The 19,319-nt window shown below is 41.9% G+C and overlaps 1 protein-coding gene across 6 annotated transcripts in view; it reads right to left on the bottom strand.

The window, feature by feature from the left end:
• The window catches only part of HELZ (helicase with zinc finger), a 172,386-nt gene that overhangs the window by 35,217 nt on the left and 117,850 nt on the right, over nucleotides 1–19,319 (bottom strand). For all 6 annotated transcript variants that reach the window (XM_075562115.1, XM_075562113.1, XM_075562112.1 and 3 more), the window contains 2 exons: nucleotides 10,053–10,257; nucleotides 151–202 (listed from right to left, as the gene is read on the bottom strand). In XM_075562115.1, the coding sequence (XP_075418230.1) occupies nucleotides 151–202; nucleotides 10,053–10,257 (257 nt within the window). The remainder of the gene's footprint in view (nucleotides 1–150; nucleotides 203–10,052; nucleotides 10,258–19,319) is intronic.

The following is a 19,319-nucleotide window of genomic DNA, read 5'->3' as shown; positions in this document are numbered from 1 at the left end:
GTGGGCACAGTTAATTAAAGTTAATTAAGTGAAGTTGAAGGTGTCTGTCTGTGTGTTTGTGACTCTCTCCCCAATCTCTTCTGCAACTCTTTGGTGATTTGGGGGCCACTTTCATAGGCAAATTTTCATAGGGTCTATTTTTCCACTTACCAAGGCCATCATTCTGAAAATGATCATTCTGAGTATGGTGGAGGGCTTTCCCCTTTAAAGAAAAAACAAAAACAAAACATTGATATGTATATTTATAGACTTCAGCATGTTTAATCTTAGAGAACAATAACTACTTCCCTAATCATATGTAAATTTAATGTACACAACAGCAATTAAGCGTTTGAGACTGTGAATCTATCTTGAGTTACCACTAACTAGACTACTTTGAGTCCCTTTCTTTTTAAACAGTAAGTCTTGCTCAACTCAAGTTACAAATCACATGAGCCTCAGAGTTTCTCAATTTCATGTTAAGGCTATTTAAAATTTCTTTTTTTAAAAATGAATTTTCTTGCTAAAAGAAAACACACGATTAATACGATTCAAACCTAAATTCTATTCCTTTACATGTTCATTCTAAGTTTTTTAAAATTCATAAACAAATTAAAGTTTTTCCAGGGTCTTTAATTCTCAAGAATGACAACTTTGACACCACAAATGCAATGTGATTTGGGATTTTCAACAGCTGGACAATGATTCATTTTATCTTAAGAGTATAAACTCCGTGAAGAGAAAAAGAGGTAAAACCATCATCAGCTTGAGAGAATATAAATATTTTCTAGAAAGAGACTTGGCTTTAAAATGTTGGTTTTAAAATATTAACAATGTCAAGAAATAGGCAAATTATTTAATAAATCCTCATGGATTTAGTGGAATAATCATGGATTTGGACACAACTCTATTACAGGTTGGATAGTCATCATAACATTAACAATGGAAAACTTACAAATAAACAATAGAAGATAGTGACTGACTGTGCTGGTCGAATCAGTTCCGATTCACAGCCCCCTGGGGACCGCACGCAGGATAAACAAGCCTGGTCCTGCGCCATCGGCACCACTGCGACTATGCCTGGACCCGCTGTTGCAGGCTCACTGTCAATATAGCTCTTAGGGAGCCTCTCTCGGTGTTCCCTGCTGTCGGGTGCTCTGGAGTTGGTTCTGACTGCCAGCAATCGGACGTGGAACAGAACCAACACTGCCTGGGCTTGCACCAGCCTCCCAGCTGCTGTTCTAGTGGAGCCCACAGTTGCAACCACTGTTAGCAATCATCTCAGTGAGGCTTCCTCGGTCACCACCTTCTACTCTACAAAGCATGATGTCCTTCCCTGCGATAGGTCCCTCCAGATAACAAGTCCAAAGTATGGGAGACAGAGCCTCACCTTCCTTACTTCTAACAAAAGATGAACTCTTTGGAAAGGGATAGCATTTACCCCAGGACAGAATTCAGAAGGGTTAAGAAAGAGGAATCGAAACAGGGCTCACAATTAATGAGATGAAATAAAATGCATAATAATTGTTGGATGTAAAACTGATTAACTGCCCCGTGAACCTTCATCCAATTTACAATAAAAAGTTAAATAGAAAATCAAGCACAAAAGTACACATGCCTATGATTCCATTTACATAAAGTTTAAAATGAGGTACCGCCCTATAAATAGTTCCCCTGTACTAGGAGGGAAGAATCGATGTGGTCACGAAAGGGTCGTGGAAGACTTTGGGAGAGCTGGCAATGCTCCCTTGCTTGACGTAAGTGTTCGTTTATACAGACTCTACTTCGTGAAGACCTAGCAGGCTGGAAACATCTCACCAGCAATGGCAATAGGAAGGTGACTTTTTTTTTTAATAATCATTTTATTAGGGGCTCATACAACTTTTATCACCATCCATGCATACATCGTGTTAAGCACATTTGTACATTCATTGCCCTCATCATTCTCAAAACATTTGCTCTCCACCTAAGCCCCTGGCATCAGCTCCTTTTCCCCCTCCCTTCCTGCTCCCTCATGAACCCTTGATAATTGATAAATTATTTTGTCATATCTTACACTGCCCGGCATCTCCCTTCGCCCACTTTTCTGTTGTCTGTCCCCCAGGTAGGAGGTCACATGTAGATCCTTGTAATCGGTTCCCCCTTTCAAACCCACCCTCCCTCGACCCTCCCAGTATCACCACTCACCATCACTGGTCCTGAAGGGGTCATCTGTCCTGGATTCCCTGTATTTCCTGTTCCTATCTGTACCAGTGTACATCCTCTGGTCTAGGCAGATTTGTCAGGTAGACTTGGGATCATGATGGTGGGGGAGGAGGAAGCATTTAGGAACTAGAGGAAAGTTGTATGTTTCATTGTTGCTACATCACACCCTGACTGGCTTGTCTCTGTCCCAAGACCCTTCTGTAAGGGGATGTCCAGTGGCCTAAAAATGGGCTTTGGGTCTCCACTCAGCACTACCACCTTCACTCACCATGATATGATTTTTTTGTTCTGATGATGCCTGATACCTGACCCTTTCAACACCTCGTGATTGCACAGGCTGGGGTGCTTCTTCCATGTGAGCTTTGTTGCTTCTGAGCTAGACGGCCCCTTGTTTACTTTCAAACCTTTAAGACCCCAGACACTATATCTTTTGATAGCCGGGCAGGAATGTTACATTTTAAATACAAATTTGGCATTAAAAAAGGGTAACATTTTTATATGGAGTGCTTCAAAAAATTGTGGGAAAAATGAAATTAAAAAATAATGGGATTCCATTTTTCCATGAAGTTTTTGAAGGTGCCCCAAATATATTTATTGACATATAAAGATATCTAGGGCATATTTTTCAGGTGAAAATAAGGTATAAAAATTATGTGTAAACTCCCCCCGAGGGGGACAAACAACTGGAACCATGGGGGAAAGGAGACAGTTTTGTAAGATATGAAAATAAAAACAATTTATAATTTATCAAGGGATTATGGAAGTGGGGTAGGGGAGGGAAAAAAGAGGAGCTGCTATCATGAGCTCAAATAGCAAAGTAAATGTTTAGAAAATAATGATGGCAACGTAAGTACAAATATGTGTGAAACAATTGATGTATGAATTGTTATAAAAGCTATAAGAGACCCCAATAAAATAATCTTTTAATAAAAAAATTATGTGTAAAAGAATATATATATGAGGGGGTACCCCTTCAAACTGGAGATTTTTCAAAGCTATGTATTTAAATTTTAAAAATATAAAACTGTATCACCATCAAAGTACTCTCCATTATTCTTAATACATTTGTCATCTGTGATTCCATTCTTGGAAACATTTTCCAAACTCATCAGTTTGGATGGCCGACAGCACCTCCTTTGTTTTTTTCTTCACCTTTTCTACTCAAATCACTGTTCTTTCCGGTCCCTCTTCATTTGCAGAGACAAGAAGAAGTTGTCAGGTGAGTAAGGTGCCCAAAGAGGCCTGCTGGCCTTTATGCCCCACATGGTGCATCGAGATGAGATGGCTGCGTGAGCAGGTACACTGTCATGGTGACAAAACCAGTCCCTAGTCTGCCACAAAGCAGGCCCTTTTTTTCGGTCGCAAACCATTATGAATTCTTTTCAGAACCTCTAAATAGAAAGCTTGATTAACAGCCTAAACTGGTGGAACGAACTCCAAATGCATTATAAGTCGACATTTTCCTCCATTTGGGAAGTTTACGGACTGATGGACATCCAGAACGAAGTTTGTCATCAACTGATATTTCACGCCTTATGAAATGAGAAAATCACTCTGACGCCTGCAGTTTTTCCCATAGCGCTGTCCTTCTAAGGTGCCTTCAACATCACAACAGATTCAGTGGCGTTTTTTCCAAGCAGGAAACAAAATTTCACAGCCGCATGCTGTGTTCTTAAATCGGCCACCACAAAACACAAGGTTTGAGCGGAACTGCATTTATGAAAAACATTCACTGTGACCAGAGAGAACCTTCCCAGGCTGCTGGGTGCGCTAACTCAGAGCAAGCTGCTCGATGCTCGCCTCATAGGAAAAATGCGTACTACAAAAGCTCTTCTCAGCAGAGCTTTTTTCTGTTTTGGGGGGGTACCACTTTGTGTGTGTGTGTGTGTATGACGTATTTATGTTTGTCTATTATTACTGGTAGGTTTGCGCCCCTAAAATTGACAGCATTAATAAGGTGACCAGATTTTAACAGTAAAACGGGACACCAGCGGGACACCATCGATAAAATTCATATCCTGGCGCAATAGCCACATGGCAGCCAAAAACCGTACACCCTAGCTTGTCGTGCCTTCTTTCCAAAAATCAGGTCTTTTTTAAAACGTCGCGGGACACAGGAAAAATTGTTTAAAATCGGAATTGTTCCACCAAAAGCAGGATATCAGGCACCTTACATTAATACATATTACGTTTCCAATAAAAGGAAAAATATTTTATTGTAAATTCTTCATATTTAACTTCTTTTTGCACAAGGACTTAGAGAATGCCCACAAGTGCATTCCTACTGCTTCTCAGTTGCTCACTGCAGGGAAGATCAGAGTGGTGTACGCTGTATTCATCTTCTTAAAGTGTGCAGTGGAGTACAAATAGATGACACCAATGATGGTGAGGCCACCAGATATGAACGCCTCTTTACCTTACAAACAACAGCTGCCTGATTATGCAACACAATTCTACCAAAACAAAAACCTCCCTGTCATCGAGTCAATGCCAACCCATAGGAACCCTACAGGACGGGCTAGAACTAGCCCCTGTGAGTTCCTGAGAAGGTATCTTTTCACCAGAGCAGATAACTCTTATCAACCACCATGAGCCAGATCTCCTGCAGGGGAAGAAAGACATTTCTCCCTGGGAGGAAGTCCACGGACAAGGACTGACTAGACATGGGCAGATCTCAGTGTGAACCCAGCTTCACCATTTACTGGCTATGCAACCTTGGACAAGCCAAGTCACCTCCTCTCCTGGAGGCTAAGTGCCTTCTTTTACACCGAGCAACCAGCTCTGCAAGGCTGCTTCCTATTCTGAGAGGGGAGAGCCAAGGGTTACCACAGAGCCAATCACTTAAAACAACAACAGCCACAACAAAAAGGCTCAAGAACCTGAACCCACTGACACTGTTGATTCTGACTCATGGTGACTCTAGGCCTGGGTCGAACTGACTCCCTAAACATCTGTGCAGCTCCCTGTACATTTGTGCAGGAGCAGAAAGCCTCTCCTTTCTCCCGTGGGAGGTTCCAACTGTTGACCTTGCAGCTAGCAGTCCAACTCAGCGCAACAGAACCCCGGGCTATGAGCGGTACTTATGAAGTCTAGAAGCATGTTTAAATCCATATATGTGATAGCTATGTACAGAATCCAACTAAACACTACTCATGACACTGGAATACACTGCAGGACTTGGAGGCCTGAGAGGGTGCACACCTGTGCACACCCAGGTACCGATGAGCGACCACCGGCTGCTAGGAGGAACAGCTCCATGGATGGTGAGATAGACAAAAGTGACACAAAAGAGTTTTTAAAAGGTTGTCCTATCCCCCGCAAAATGAAAACTTAGCAGTTAATCATATTTTCAGGTTGCAGAGCTCATGATAAACTTAAAATGCCCTGCGTGTTTAAAGATAAATATTCCTTTATGCAGTGAGGACATGATAATTCTGTGAGGAAATCACATTTTGCATTCCCATTTTTTAAAGTAACTAGAAATCTGGAGACAAAGTAAAAAAAAAACTGCATTGTGCTTACATTTTCAAGTTCCTTCTTTTTCCTTTCCTCCCAAGACATCCGACACTCCTGGACATGGAAAACATTTCTTTTTCTGTCCTCTGGCTACCTGCAACCCACCCTGAGCGAAGCAGCAGCACACTCTGCGGCTTCCCCTCAGACACTCAGCTGGAGCCCACAGAGGGGTGAATATCCAAGGCAGGAAGAAAAGCTCCTCTCGACCAACGCAAAACACAGAGCCGACTTATTTAGAGACTTCATTTGCTCGCGACTTTCCATATTCGGATCCGGACTGAACACCGGGGGACTGAGGTTAGCTGGTTAAGGGTGAAGTAAGAGCAGTTAAGAACAGCTGCTCTTGAGAAGAGAAACAACAGGCAGAAAGAATCACTACGGGACCCTTCCGAGGCACAGAAAGGTAAGGCACACTGGCAGGATAAAGTCAACGAGAATGGCCTACGTCGGTGAGGAGAACAGAGCACAAGTGACAGGAGCAGCTTGTGCAGACACACTGACAGTTCCACAAGATAAACCAGTCAGATGTCGCCACCTCCAAATGTATCAGCCACCTGCTAACCACCCACCAACCAGGGCAGTTCTTAACCAAGTGGAGAAAGCACAGCGATTGACTCACAAAGAGCCGGGGAGGCAGAATGCCCCCACCACTCCCCAATACTCATGACCTCATCTCAGAAACCAACAACAAAAAAATAGTGCTATCAAGCTGACTCCACGTCTTAGCAACCTGAACCTCTACCCTGTGATCCTGTTCCACCCGTAACAACAGAGATTCTGCAGATGTAAGTGCAGGTGTGGATCTTAGTAGACCCAGTAAATCCACGTGAGCCCTCAAGAAAGGAGGGATCGCCCAGGCGAGACTCAGAGAGATGGGGGGAGAATGACGAGATTCATTGAAAGGGAAAGCCAGAGAGACTCCATGCAGAGCTGATGCGAACTCTGAACTGTGCAGACTGGAGTTGAGTCCTCTAGGAACTGAGGATGATGCCCACATACCAACCAACAAAGAACCGGGAACTTTGGAACTACAACCTGAAGGCACTAGATCCTGCCAAGTAAGTACGCGGGTGCGGAAGGAGAGTCTTTCCAGAGTCTCCAGGTTAAGTCAGCTAACACCTTGACCTCACCTTTGTGAAACACAGAGCAAAGAAAACAGCCAATCCAACCATTGCTCAAACCAAACTCACTGCCACGGATTAGATACTGACTCTTGGAAACCCAACAGACGGAACACAACTGCCTCTGTGCGTTTCTGAGACTAAGTATTTACAGGGGGAGAAAGCCTCCTCTTTCTCCCAAGGAGTGGTTCTTGGTTTTGAACTGCTCGACTTGCAGTGAGCAGTCCAACACTTAACGCACTGCACCACCAAGACTCCTTTCTGATCTATAGACCTAGGCTAGAATATATTTGTATTGTTGCAAGCCACTGGGGTTGCGTTCATTTTTTTTATAGCAGCAATGGGAAACTATAGGAAGTAACCAAGTTGAGGGTAGCCTTACACAATAATGTCAGAAGCATGCCAAGCAACATGTGTTAGCAGTTAAGAGTGCCATGTGCTTGGAGTCTATCCTTTCAAAAGGTAGTGTCATGCCTACAAGATGTAACCAACACTTTGCACAGCTCGAAACAGGATGCCATTCATCCTTTAGTATATGTTGACTTAGCATGTATTTTGACCTATATAAAATACAGTGTTTGGGAGCCTGCAAAGCAGGGCTCCAAGAACTGGCAGTACTGTGAGATACATACTGATCTGCTAAGGGAAAGGTGGCTGGTTCACGCTCACGACCAGCCACTCTGCTCCTGTAAAGATCTGCAATCTTGAAAACCATACATAAGGTCACTACAAGTCTGAACTGACTTGATGAAAGTGGGTTTGGTTTTGGTTTTTAAACTAGTGCTAACTCTATACAAGGGGAATCCCCTAAAAATAACTCCAAAATTTTACTAACGAATCTCAGAAGTGTGTCTAACTTTGGCAGAATGTTCTTTAAGGGAAATATTTTTATACTTCAGGATATCAATTTTTTGAGGACTGTATTACACCATTTATTCATTCAGATAATGTCTTCCTTCATTCATGCATGCATCCTTATTCCCTCAACGAATGTCTTCCGAGTGTCCTCATTTGGTCCCGAGATGACCAGCCCCACAGTGTTGCCTGACAAGCAGCAAGCCTAGACTCCGGCAGCAGCAGGCAGGCATAAGTGCTGAGACACAATTGATGATGGAAGTCTATAAAACGATGTCCTGTTCTTTTCAGAGCACTCACTTCTGACTAGTATTGATCCCCTGAATAGTTTTCACAGTGTGAGCACAGGACGACAAAGCTTCCAAAGACGGTCCCTCCGGCCGCCGGCCGCCCCCCCCCACCAGCAGAATCAGGACCACTCATTCTGAAGATGGGTAAAGAGTGAGGCCAAAAGGGGTCATCAGCAGAGACAGTCTGCTCCTGAGGCCCCTCGAATTTGGTATCTCCCTTTATCTAATACCTAATCTCTAAGAATGCAGATCACTACAGCAGTATTACACAATAGGTTCTTTTTAATTTAATGAAGAATATGAACTGTATTAACCCAGACAGCAGTTTTCTTCTTAGTCCAATATCTATTCAGCTTAAAAAAAAAAGTTAAATATAAAACCACTGGCTATTTCACCTACATTAGGTTTTACATTTAAAAATGAAGATCCACCAAGGGCTCAAGTAGAAAGAAAATGTTTTGAGAATGATGATGGCAACATATGTACAAATGTGCTTGAGACAATGGATGGATGTATGGATTGTGATAAGAACTGTATGAGCCCCCAATAAAATGATTTTTTAATGAAGCTCCAAATAATACCATGCTGACAACTATTGAGAACATTAAAACCTATGCATAGACACTGAGCCTTTGTCTATTCTTTCTTTCACGTTTTCAGGCACACTAGCAAGTCTGCCGCCAGCTCTCTGTCCAAAATAACTCTGCTTTAAGAGTAGACACGGCCCGGGTCTCCTCCTCTGCCTCACCTTGTCTTACAACAAACATAGGTCAAAATCAAATTAAAATAATCTTCAAGAAGACAGCAACATTTTCTCACTGTGTCAAATACCATTTGAAGGGAATGGGCATTGCCGACCCATTATAAATCATTAGAATTATTTTCTTGATAGCAATATTTTTATTATAAGAAGATTCCTTATGAATAATATGCTGTAAGAGCATGCTTTTATTGAGTGTGACAGTCTTTAAAATGGTTTTGTCTGATTTACATCTTGCCCAAACCATTCTATGAGTAGAGAGGACTGGGGTGCTGTACTGTAGTAACCCACCACAATTGACCCCAGTGTAACCATGATGTAGTAGTCAATGTAGATGTAGCCATTTTAACAATGTAACCATACTGTATTAATTAGCCTGAGTGTAGCCATTTTGTATTGATTGAAGTATGGCCATTTTGCAACTACTGCACATTCCTTTTGTAACTGCTCTTTTCTATAAGTGCTGAGCAGTTGCCAATTATTCTTGAAATTGCTGATGAGTCTAACCCCCCTGCTGTTTTGGAAAGGTCCTACAGTTCCCACCCAATACCATACCACCACCTGCCTTTGTATCCAAGCTCCCCTTTCCTCCACACAGTGTGACGCCACCTGCCCCTGATGCCTTCTTTATTCCATGGTATAAAAGCCTCCCACTTTAAGCAATCGGGGTCTTGGGACAATTAGGCTCTAGCCACCCCATGACCGCCGGCTAAGAAAGGTTTACTAACTTGAATTAACGTGTCTGTGGGTTAATTGATCTTGTCCTGGCACAAGACAAAGTACACTAGAGAAATTCAGGTATTCACAAACTTTTTGAGAGGGATTACTACAATTAAACATGGCGAAACACCATGTTGCAGGAGGAAGATGAGGCTCTCTGCTCCAGTGAAGATGTACAGTCTCAGAAATCCTGTGAACTTGACTTGATGTCAATGAGGTTTGTTTTGTTTTGTTTTGTTTTGAAAACATGATGCCAAAGCCCTGGTGGTTCAGCACTTGATTGCAAGCTGAAAAGCTGGTGGTTCCAAAACCTGCCAGCTGCTCTGCAAGAGGAAGATCTAGCAGCTCTTTTGAAGCTTAGAGCCTTGGGAGGCTACTCTACTCTGTTACATAGAGTTGTTATGATGAGATCAAACTCAACAGCAATGAGTTTGGGGTTTAAACACTTAGGTATTGTCACTTATGTGTCTAAATACAAACATGTTCCTTGCAGAAACTGTGCTTCGCCAAGGCTAACTTTCAAATGCAATCCTTAAAAGAAATTTGCAACCCAATAAACCTTTGGCCCGTCTGCCCTGTCTTCAATTTCTCTGACAGAGGGTTTACCTTGGGTGGTGACTGCTGTTGTTTGCTGGTGTTTCCTGAATGCTGCAGCCTCAGAGCCCGGGGGATAAATTCAGGGGCCAGTGGATTCAACACATACGTCTTCTTTAGTTCTAAAGCCTCTAATTGAGCCTTGATCTGTTCAAAAGTGATTCCATGTAGGCTATTATTTTCATGGCACAGGGCAATAAACCGCTCCCAAAATTTCCTACAGAAAAGATTTCAAAGATCAGTTTACAAATTCAGTAAATGAGATTACAGAAATGAAAACCAGCAACTAAAAGTGATGTTGATTATTCTCCCCACCGTTCCCCCTGCACCAACTCCTTAAATCCGATAATCATCTTGCTATGATTTAGGTACAATCTTTCTACCAGATCACAGGATCTCGGAAGTACAAGTCTGAGCTATAGGTGTTGCCTAGTATTGTGGTAGCACATACATAGAGCGCTCAGCTGAGTATGGCTAATCAATGCAAATTAACAAGGTCAATCTCAAACTGCGTGCTAATCCACATTCATGTCTTTATAAGGATTTGAACTCATAATTTGTTTTAAGATTTCTATTTCTTGGAATATTCCAAGCACACGCATAGTTTGTATATACAGTTTTAAAATTAATTGAATTATGGGGTCAAAGTATCACCCTGGAAGGGTGCTGGATGACTAAGAAAAGCCAACTCAACATAAATCTGAGGCACAGAGCAGACAATCCATAGAAAGATCTAGAGAAAACCAGATCCTCCAAGATGCTTTTCCAAATACAATACAATTAATGGGCTAATTTTAAAGAGCCTTATGAATTATGGAAAATATAAGGAAATTAGAAGGATAATTTTAATGTTGATCATTCATTTTCTAATTGAATGATTAAGTACTAGAGAATAAAACATTCAATATTTATTTAGGTTTGTATCCTGTTGTTCCTAAATTTTTGAAAATGGATCATCAAATATTACTAACTACACAGAGACAGTAACTGGATTAATGGTTTGTTGGGGGTATGGCAGGAGAGACTGAGGGGAGAAGAAGAGCTAGTAGCAATGAGTACAAGAAAGAAAATGTTTTAAAATTGATAGTGGTGATAACTGTACAACTCTTTTTAAAATGAGTGAACTGTTGAATTGTATGGTGTGAATTATATGCCAATAAAATTTAATACATAAATAAAATACTAAATACATATTACAAAAGACAACATAGAAAGGTTTTAAAATGTAAAGGACTATTATAAATATGAATACCTAGGCTTAATATGAGGTTCAAATAAATGTTTTATTATGCTATAAGAGATGTGATATGGTATCTTCCCGAGTTGGTATCCTTGTGTCCAGGTGGACAGCAGTAACCAAGGTGGCTTCAAGAAGCATAAATGAAAAGGTTTATATTATAAATGTTAGTATATGACTGGGAATTGGATTAATATATTCATGAAACTTCACAGATTTTACTTTCCAACTATATTTTTCTTTTACATATTTCTTCCACCATCTTTTCCAAATTTTCTTCAAGATGAGCTCAAGAGAAGGCCTGGGAAATTTTTTTGTTTTTATTTCTGCCTAGGAAAATTTTTATCCTGAATGTTTACACGAAATGTAAAAATGTGAGAAAATACGAACTACCATATATACTCAAGTATACGCCAACCCGAAAATCAGCAGAGGCACTTATTTTTACCACAAAAAAATTCATTTAAAAATGTGATGAACAAAAGGACAAGTACAACATGAGTCCGCCGAGGTGAGCTTTAAAAAAAAATGCAAAAGGGGCATAGGGAAAAAGCTACTGTATTAAAAAATTCCTGTGGTGAGGACCAGGTAATATGACAGGGACCAGACCAAACACAGGGATACACATGATAGACGACTAAAATGGAGGTGGGGAAAGGGAAAAAAAATAATAATAAAAAACAAATGGATAGCGGGGGCACAGGGCACTAACCCACCCAAGGGGAGGGTATTGTTTATATCTCCACAGGGAAAGAGGGACCAGACTTCAACCCAGTGCTCCAAGATGTGAGTGCAACATGCCGGCATGGCGTAGGGAACCAGTGGAGAGGTCTGGGGGGCCGGCCCCAATCCCAATTACTAAGTGGACATCTGCCCCTCCCCCAGGAAGAATTTATTTCAAAGGACGGCATTGAATCTGCAGCTCCAAGAGGGACATATCTGATTGGAGTACACGTGAGCAGATGAAGTGGGAGGAGGAGAGAGTGGAGCACATCCTGACCCACCAGGCCTTGAAGACAATGTTCCCAATTAGAGCAGCCAGTCCACAGAGATGTCTACATGACCGGGCCCCACTATGAGACATGACGCCCCTCACTGACCCATAGCCCTAAGGGGCCAACACCGGAGACACAGTATGGGAATTGTATCCGATCTGATCCCGCCACACCGAGGCAAAACACTAAGGGGGAGCAACAGAACAGCAAGGGAATGGAGCAGCAAGGTCCCCAGGGAATGCTGAAGGTAGACTTTGGGGCCAGGGCATGGTGCCCCAATAGACTGGGCTGGAAAACACTCCTAAAGGCCAACAAACAATCCTTGAACCAACTACAAGCTTTTCTTTCTTGTTTTGTTTTTTTCATTGGTATGTTGTTGTTCTGTTGTATATTGTTGCTTGGTTTTGCTCTGTCTTGTTTTTGTGCATGTTATTATCTTCGCAGGTCTGTCTAAATAAAATAGGCTGGATGAACAATCTGGAGGAGAAAACAATGGGACCGACAGTTCCGGGGGGGGAGGGCATGGGAGGGGAGGTGGGGGGAAAGGTAGTGGTGTTAACAAACCCAGGGACAAGGGAACAAGTGATCCAAATCAGTGGTGAGAAGAGTGTGGGAGGTCTGGTAGGGCATGATCAAGGATAATGTAACCAAGAGGAATTGCTGAAACCCTAGAGGGGACTGAGTATGATAGTGGGACAGGAGGAATGTCAAGGGAAATAGAGGAAAGAGCTGGAAGGCAAAGGGTATTTATAGAGGTCTAGATAAAGACATGTACATATGCAAATACATTTATATGTGAGGATGGAGAAGTAGATCTATGTGCATATAATTATAGGTTTAGTATTAAGGTAGCAGAAGGACGTTGGGCCTCCTCCACTCAAGGACTCCCTCAGTGCAAAAATACTTTCTTCTATTAAATTGGCACTCTATGATGCTCACCTTCCCGACACACCTGCTGAAGACAAAGTGGGTAAATAAGCAAGTGTGGTGAAGAAAGGTGATAGTGCCCGGCCACCAAAAGATATAACACCTGGGGTCTTAAAGGCTTGCAGATAAACAAGTGGCCATCTAGCTCAGAAGCAACAAAGCCCACATGGAAGAAGCACCCCAGCATGTGTGATCACGAGGTGTCAAAGGGATCAGGTATCAGGCATCAAAGAACAAAAAGCTTTCCATGGTGAATGAGTGGGGGAGTGCGGAGTAGAGACCCAAAGTCCATTTTAGGCCACTGGATAGCCCCTTACAGAAGGGTCTCAGGGAGGAGACGAGCCAGTCAAGGTGTGATGTAGCAACGATGAAGCATACAACTAGTCTAGTTCCTAAATGCTTCCTCCCATCCCCACACATACACAATCATGACCCCAAATCTACCTTGCAAGTCTGGCTAGAACGGATGTACACTAGTTACAGATAGGAACTGGAAACATAGGGAATCCAGGGTGGATGATCCCTTCAGCACCAGTGGTGTGAGCGGTGATATGGGAGGGTGGGTTGGAAAGGGGAAACCGATTACAAGGATGTGACCTCCTCCCTGGGGGACAGACAACAGAAAAGTGGGTGAAGGGAGACGTAGGACAGGGCAAGATATGACAAAATAATAATTTATAAATTATCAAGGGTTCATGATGGAGGGGGGAGTGGGGAGGGAGGGGAAAAAATGAGGACCTGATGCCAGGGGCTTAAGTGGAGAGCAAATGTTTTGAGAATAATGAGGGCAATTAAATGTACAAATGTGCTTTACACAATTGATGTATGTCGGGATTGTTATAAGAGCTGTATGAGCCCCTAATAAAACGATTAAAAAAACCCAAAAGCCATATAAATAAATAAATAAATAAAATGTGCTGGGGGAAAAACTCGGCTTATACATGAGTATATACGGTATATATTTCTGAACGCAAGACATAAAGGTCTCCAGTCGTAATAGGAAGTGTGTACAGACAGCTAACAAATGCACTGAAAAAGCTGTCTTTTATTTTTACAGCGAAGACTCCTTCAGAGGGAATCAGGTTTCTTCTTGTAGTCTGCTATCTGTGGAAGAACTACTTTTACTACAGCAGGTAGGATCTGAAATCCATACATTTTCCCACTCGTCTGCTAAAAATAGCCACAGTATTCAACTGTAGAAATACCAGTGACCCCAATTCTATATGATGCATTCAAAACGAAGAATGGTTTTTGTCTGATAGATTAAGTATCAATTTTAGTGATATTTCTTAGTTATGTTGAAAGCAACAATTAGAGAATGGGTTGGCTTTTACTATATCCCAACTTATGATATCAACTTTTTATATGTTACTTCCAACACACCTTGATAAACTGCTGGCACCTGCTCTATGTTTAAGCTACTTTTGAAAACATAACCTGCTCTTCTATATCCCTGACTGATCTGGACTGCAGTAAGAAAGACTCAGGTAAGGAGCACCTTCAAGCCACCTTAAACTTGACACAAAGCTGGTAAACTCAGTGACTGTCTTGGTTTACTCAATCCTGGAAATCTCAAAACACCAGCTCACCCTAAACACAGTAAATTAATCAAGTTAAATGAATTCCAAAACTAACAGGAAAGTCATATTTTAAATTGGCCTTGTCTTTTAAGTGCTCTACAATTCAAGGTAAAGAAAACTAAAATCTTCAAAGCCAAAGCAAGAGGTAACAAATGGAAAAGATTGAAGTTGTCAAGGATTTCATCTTGCGTGGCTCCACAATCAATGCTCATGGAAGTGGCTGTGAGGAGATCAAAAGACACACTAATGGGCTGAATCTGCTGCACCAAACTTCTTTAAAGTGTTGAAAAGCAAGGAGGTCACTTTGAGGACTAATGTGTTCCTGACCCGAGCCATGGCGTTTTCAATCGCCTCCTGTGTATATACATGGAGGACCAGAGGAGGACCCATGCAGCTGAAGGATGGCGCCGGTGACAAGCATTCCAGAGTCCCATGGACTGCCAAAGGCACCAAACAAATCTGTCTGGGAAGAAGTACGGCAAGAAAGAATGCTCTTTAGAAGCAAAGGTCGCAAGATTTCGTTTCAAATACTTTGGACATGGTCTCAGGCAGGAGAGTCCCTGGAAGACATCACCACCTTGGGGGACAGCGGGGGTGGGGGTAAAAAAGAGGAAGGCCCTCAGTGGGATGAATTGATACAGTGGCTGCATCAAGTCTTGTTTTTGTTTTGTTGTGCGTAGGACAGCTGTGAGCGAGAACTGACCGACTTGCAGGCATCTAAGGATAACAATAGCACTGCCACAGCGCATAGCAAATGTCACTGCCGTATTCTGGACCCAGACCACTTGGCTTTCAGTTCAAGTTCTGACATTAAATAGCTGTGTGACTTGGGGCAAATTACTCAATCCCTCTTTGTACCTGTTTCTTTATGTATACACTAGGACACCAAACAGGTAATAGTAATACTCATATTTCAAGGAGCCCTGATGGGGTTGTTGGGTAAGTGTTGTTGGACTGTTAACTGCAAACTTGGCAGTTCAAACCCGCCACCACTTACTTCTAGTTGCTGCACACACATACTCAAGTTCGGTCGTAAAGTAACCTCACTTTTAGAATCACTGATAAAACCCTGAAAAGTCTGTTGGGGTCCTCAGCCCATAGGAAGGGGTTTGGGTGTGTCTATATTTCACTGATCTAAAACCATACACAGGTTTGGAGAAATAAAGCTTCCTCCTCCCACCTCTATCCTATGCAGATTTATCCGAACAGACTCAGGACTCAAAGGTAAAGGCAAAGTAGCTGTGTGACAAGCAAAAGACAGGCTGTGTGTCTGCATTTTACAATCAAACCTCCATCTGTTGGAGAAACACCGAGTAGCTACGAGACTTTGGAAAGTAATGTAGCCTTTTTGTATCACGCTACCCACGTACAATGCAAGTAAAATGCCCACGTGGCAGAGCTGCGGGGATGACTGAGAGAGGCCACGTGCGCCAGCCCCAGCGTCAATATGTGAACAGTATTGCTGGACTGGAAGGGAGAGAGTTCACTACACTTACATCAAGAAGAGCTCTACATTTAAAAAAGAAAAAGAAACCAAAACAATATATAACTGACTTCTAATTCGGTGCAATATGCACAGAAATTATTCCTTGAAAACTTGATTGAGAACTGGGAACACCAGCCTTTTAGTGTTTTGTAAGTATCAAACAAGAGAGGGAAAGGAGTTTAATGAATTCAAATGATAAAGAATTCATTCCTCCAATCTTCTATATCTAAGAAGTGCTCTGGGTTTACTTGTAAGATTAATTTCTAATGAAATTCCTACCATTAAAGCTTAAATATCCATATGCTCCAATTATCAACTTATGGTTTGGAGCCAGGATTAAATTGTCCAATTAGTATGGATAATTAAAAATCTCATTTAACTATAAAGTGGATGATTATTTTTGGCCTATGTGTTACAGATTGAATTGTGTCTCCCACCAACCACAAAAAGGATTGTAAATCCGAGCCTCTAAGCCTGTGGCTCCAATCCCACTTGAGAGTGAGGTTGCCTTTGTTACAGACACAGTCTACAAAATGAAAGTCAGTTAGCAAGCAGAAACCAGGGAAGAGGGGAGCCGAGCCCCGAGTAGATCACGCAGGATCAGGAGCTCAGAGACAGAACTCCAGAGGTAAAAGAAAGACAATTCTTCCCCCACAGCTGGAAGTCTGGCTTCGGACTTCTTGCGCAACCTCAAGACTGGGACATCAGTCACTTCTGGTCTATCTGTCATAACAGCACCAGATAGCTAAGACTCTGCACATCTCCCTCTCTGAACACTTACAGGCTGAGCCTATAAGTTGAATTGCAGTCCTTGATACACTCCAGCTGAGTATTACGAAAAAGCCACCAGGAAAACTGACTGGAAGTTAAACATGAGGCTGGCTGGTCCTGGCAGCGTGGCCTCAGGAAGAATATTCATGCATTTGCACTGAGAAAATGACGATTTATGTCACAAGAAGCATAAAAATGCTGGTAGCATTTGTTTCACTGTATAACATAACTCCATAGAAATGGGGTATGCGCCTTCAAAAAATATTCAGGTTGGTAAATGATTGAAGTTATTTATAAGAAGAGCCCCAAATCAGTGCAGCTCAAGACTATTCTCCCCCTATTTATCCCTCCAGCCGTTTCTAATGAATGCCATCCTATTTTCTATAGATGTCTCAATATATGACACTCCAATCAAACTGCATGTGTTCTCAGTTAATAAATAAACAGAAACAAAAAACATATAGTAACACAGAAAATCAAACTAGACATGTTCTCATTAAATAAAACAGCTACAGTAACATTCTCAAGAGGAAAGCCAAATTAGTAGGCTCATTCATCTATTTTCTTCTATTCAGTTGTGAAAATACAAGTAGGGGTTCAAACACCTGATGGAAAAAATCTGTTATTTTTCTATTTCATTTTTCTAAGAGCTTTTTGAAGCCTCCTCATCAATTATTCTCCCTTTTTGGGTTTTTTTTGGGGGGTCATTGGTGGCTAAAAATGAAGGACAAGCTATTTATAACAGAATCACTAAGCTACAGAAGAAGCATGAACATTCAAGGGTTTGATTTGGTTTTTAAAGAAATTGTTATTTTTCATAACGCAACCATAAATTAAAATGTTCCTTGCCTCACTTGTTACTGGCTTTCCTGTACAGAAGATCATGCAAGGGGCACAGTGGTGGCACAGTGGGACTGATCGCAAGGTTTGAAACCACTAGCCCCTCCACGGGAGCAAAGTGAGGCTTCCTAAATGTCTTGTAGATTCAGATGATCAGAAACCTCCCGAGCGGTTCTGCCCTTTCCTGTGGGGTCGCCATGAGTCAGAATACACTCACGGGCACTAAGTGAAGGGCGAGTACACACAAGCAGCTTTAAGGTCTCAAATAGTCCCACTCCCAATAGAATTTCTCCTGCTGACACATTCTATCAGGCAATAAAATGTTGCTGTGTCTATTTTGCAAATGAGAAAATTCATTTAAAGAGAGCTACTTCCTAACAGCCATGCCTACTTTAATTCTAGCATAGCAAAAAGAAATAATTACCCGTGGCAGATTTGGGGCTGTCGACAATTCTCTCTACTGGCTTGGAACTCTCACTTTGACAGGTACTAGAATACTTATAAAATTTTAAGTAAGCCCTAGTGTATACTTTTCCATAAAAGTATGATCATTATAAATTTCTGCTCCACTGTGTGTGTGTTGCAATACTCCAAAGGCAATGTCTTATAATACCATCTTCATAAGGTTGAAATTCTTATTAATGTCACAAGTGTATGACGACGAATTTTTTGTTTATGTTGATATTTGAACATTTCAGTAAAAATAGTTCCTTCTGACTAAAAGCTAATGAATACCAATATTGTCAACCAAAGGCAAATAACCACCCCTTCGAATGGTCCTAGCATTTTAAAATTCTAGGAATTAAGCACTTACAAAGAACTGTTTCGAGAGAATGGCTAGGGAAGGTATTCATCAAACCCAGGAGTCAAAGGAATCCTGGGGTGAAAAGGCAAGGCTGCTGCCACCACCGCCTCTGTCCCAATCTAGTCTCTGGCAGAGGGGCAGGGACAAAACCAGCTCACGGTCCTTCTCCTTCTTCCTGGGCCACTGCCACCTAAGCTAGCTCACTCCCTCACTGCCAAGGCCAACTTCTCAGGGAGGCCTACCTTGACAACACTATTTAAAAATACAAACAAACAAACAAAAATACAAACCAGCATCCGAAGTACCCAAAACTCACTTATAACATTCTATTTCTTTTCTATTGAAATTACTTCCTAAAATCTTAGCTCTCTTATTTTATTGCCCATCTCCCTACACTGCCACCCTCTACCTATCTCCACACAATGTAAGCCCTACAAGGGCCAAGATTTTTGTCTTCTCTGGTTCACTGAGAAACCCTCGGGTAGTGCCTCGTAGGCACTTAGGGACTATCTGGGGAATGAGGCATGAACGAGTGGACAAATGAGTGAATGAAAACACACAATCATGCACACAATGAATAGACCCAAAGTCAGATACGTTCCTGTTCCCATGGGATACTGGGTCAGACTCAACCTGAT

Source organism: Tenrec ecaudatus, chromosome 10 (assembly GCF_050624435.1).
Source record: "Tenrec ecaudatus isolate mTenEca1 chromosome 10, mTenEca1.hap1, whole genome shotgun sequence".
Classification (NCBI taxonomy): domain Eukaryota; kingdom Metazoa; phylum Chordata; class Mammalia; order Afrosoricida; family Tenrecidae; genus Tenrec; species Tenrec ecaudatus.
This window is presented reverse-complemented; position numbering and strand designations above follow the sequence as displayed.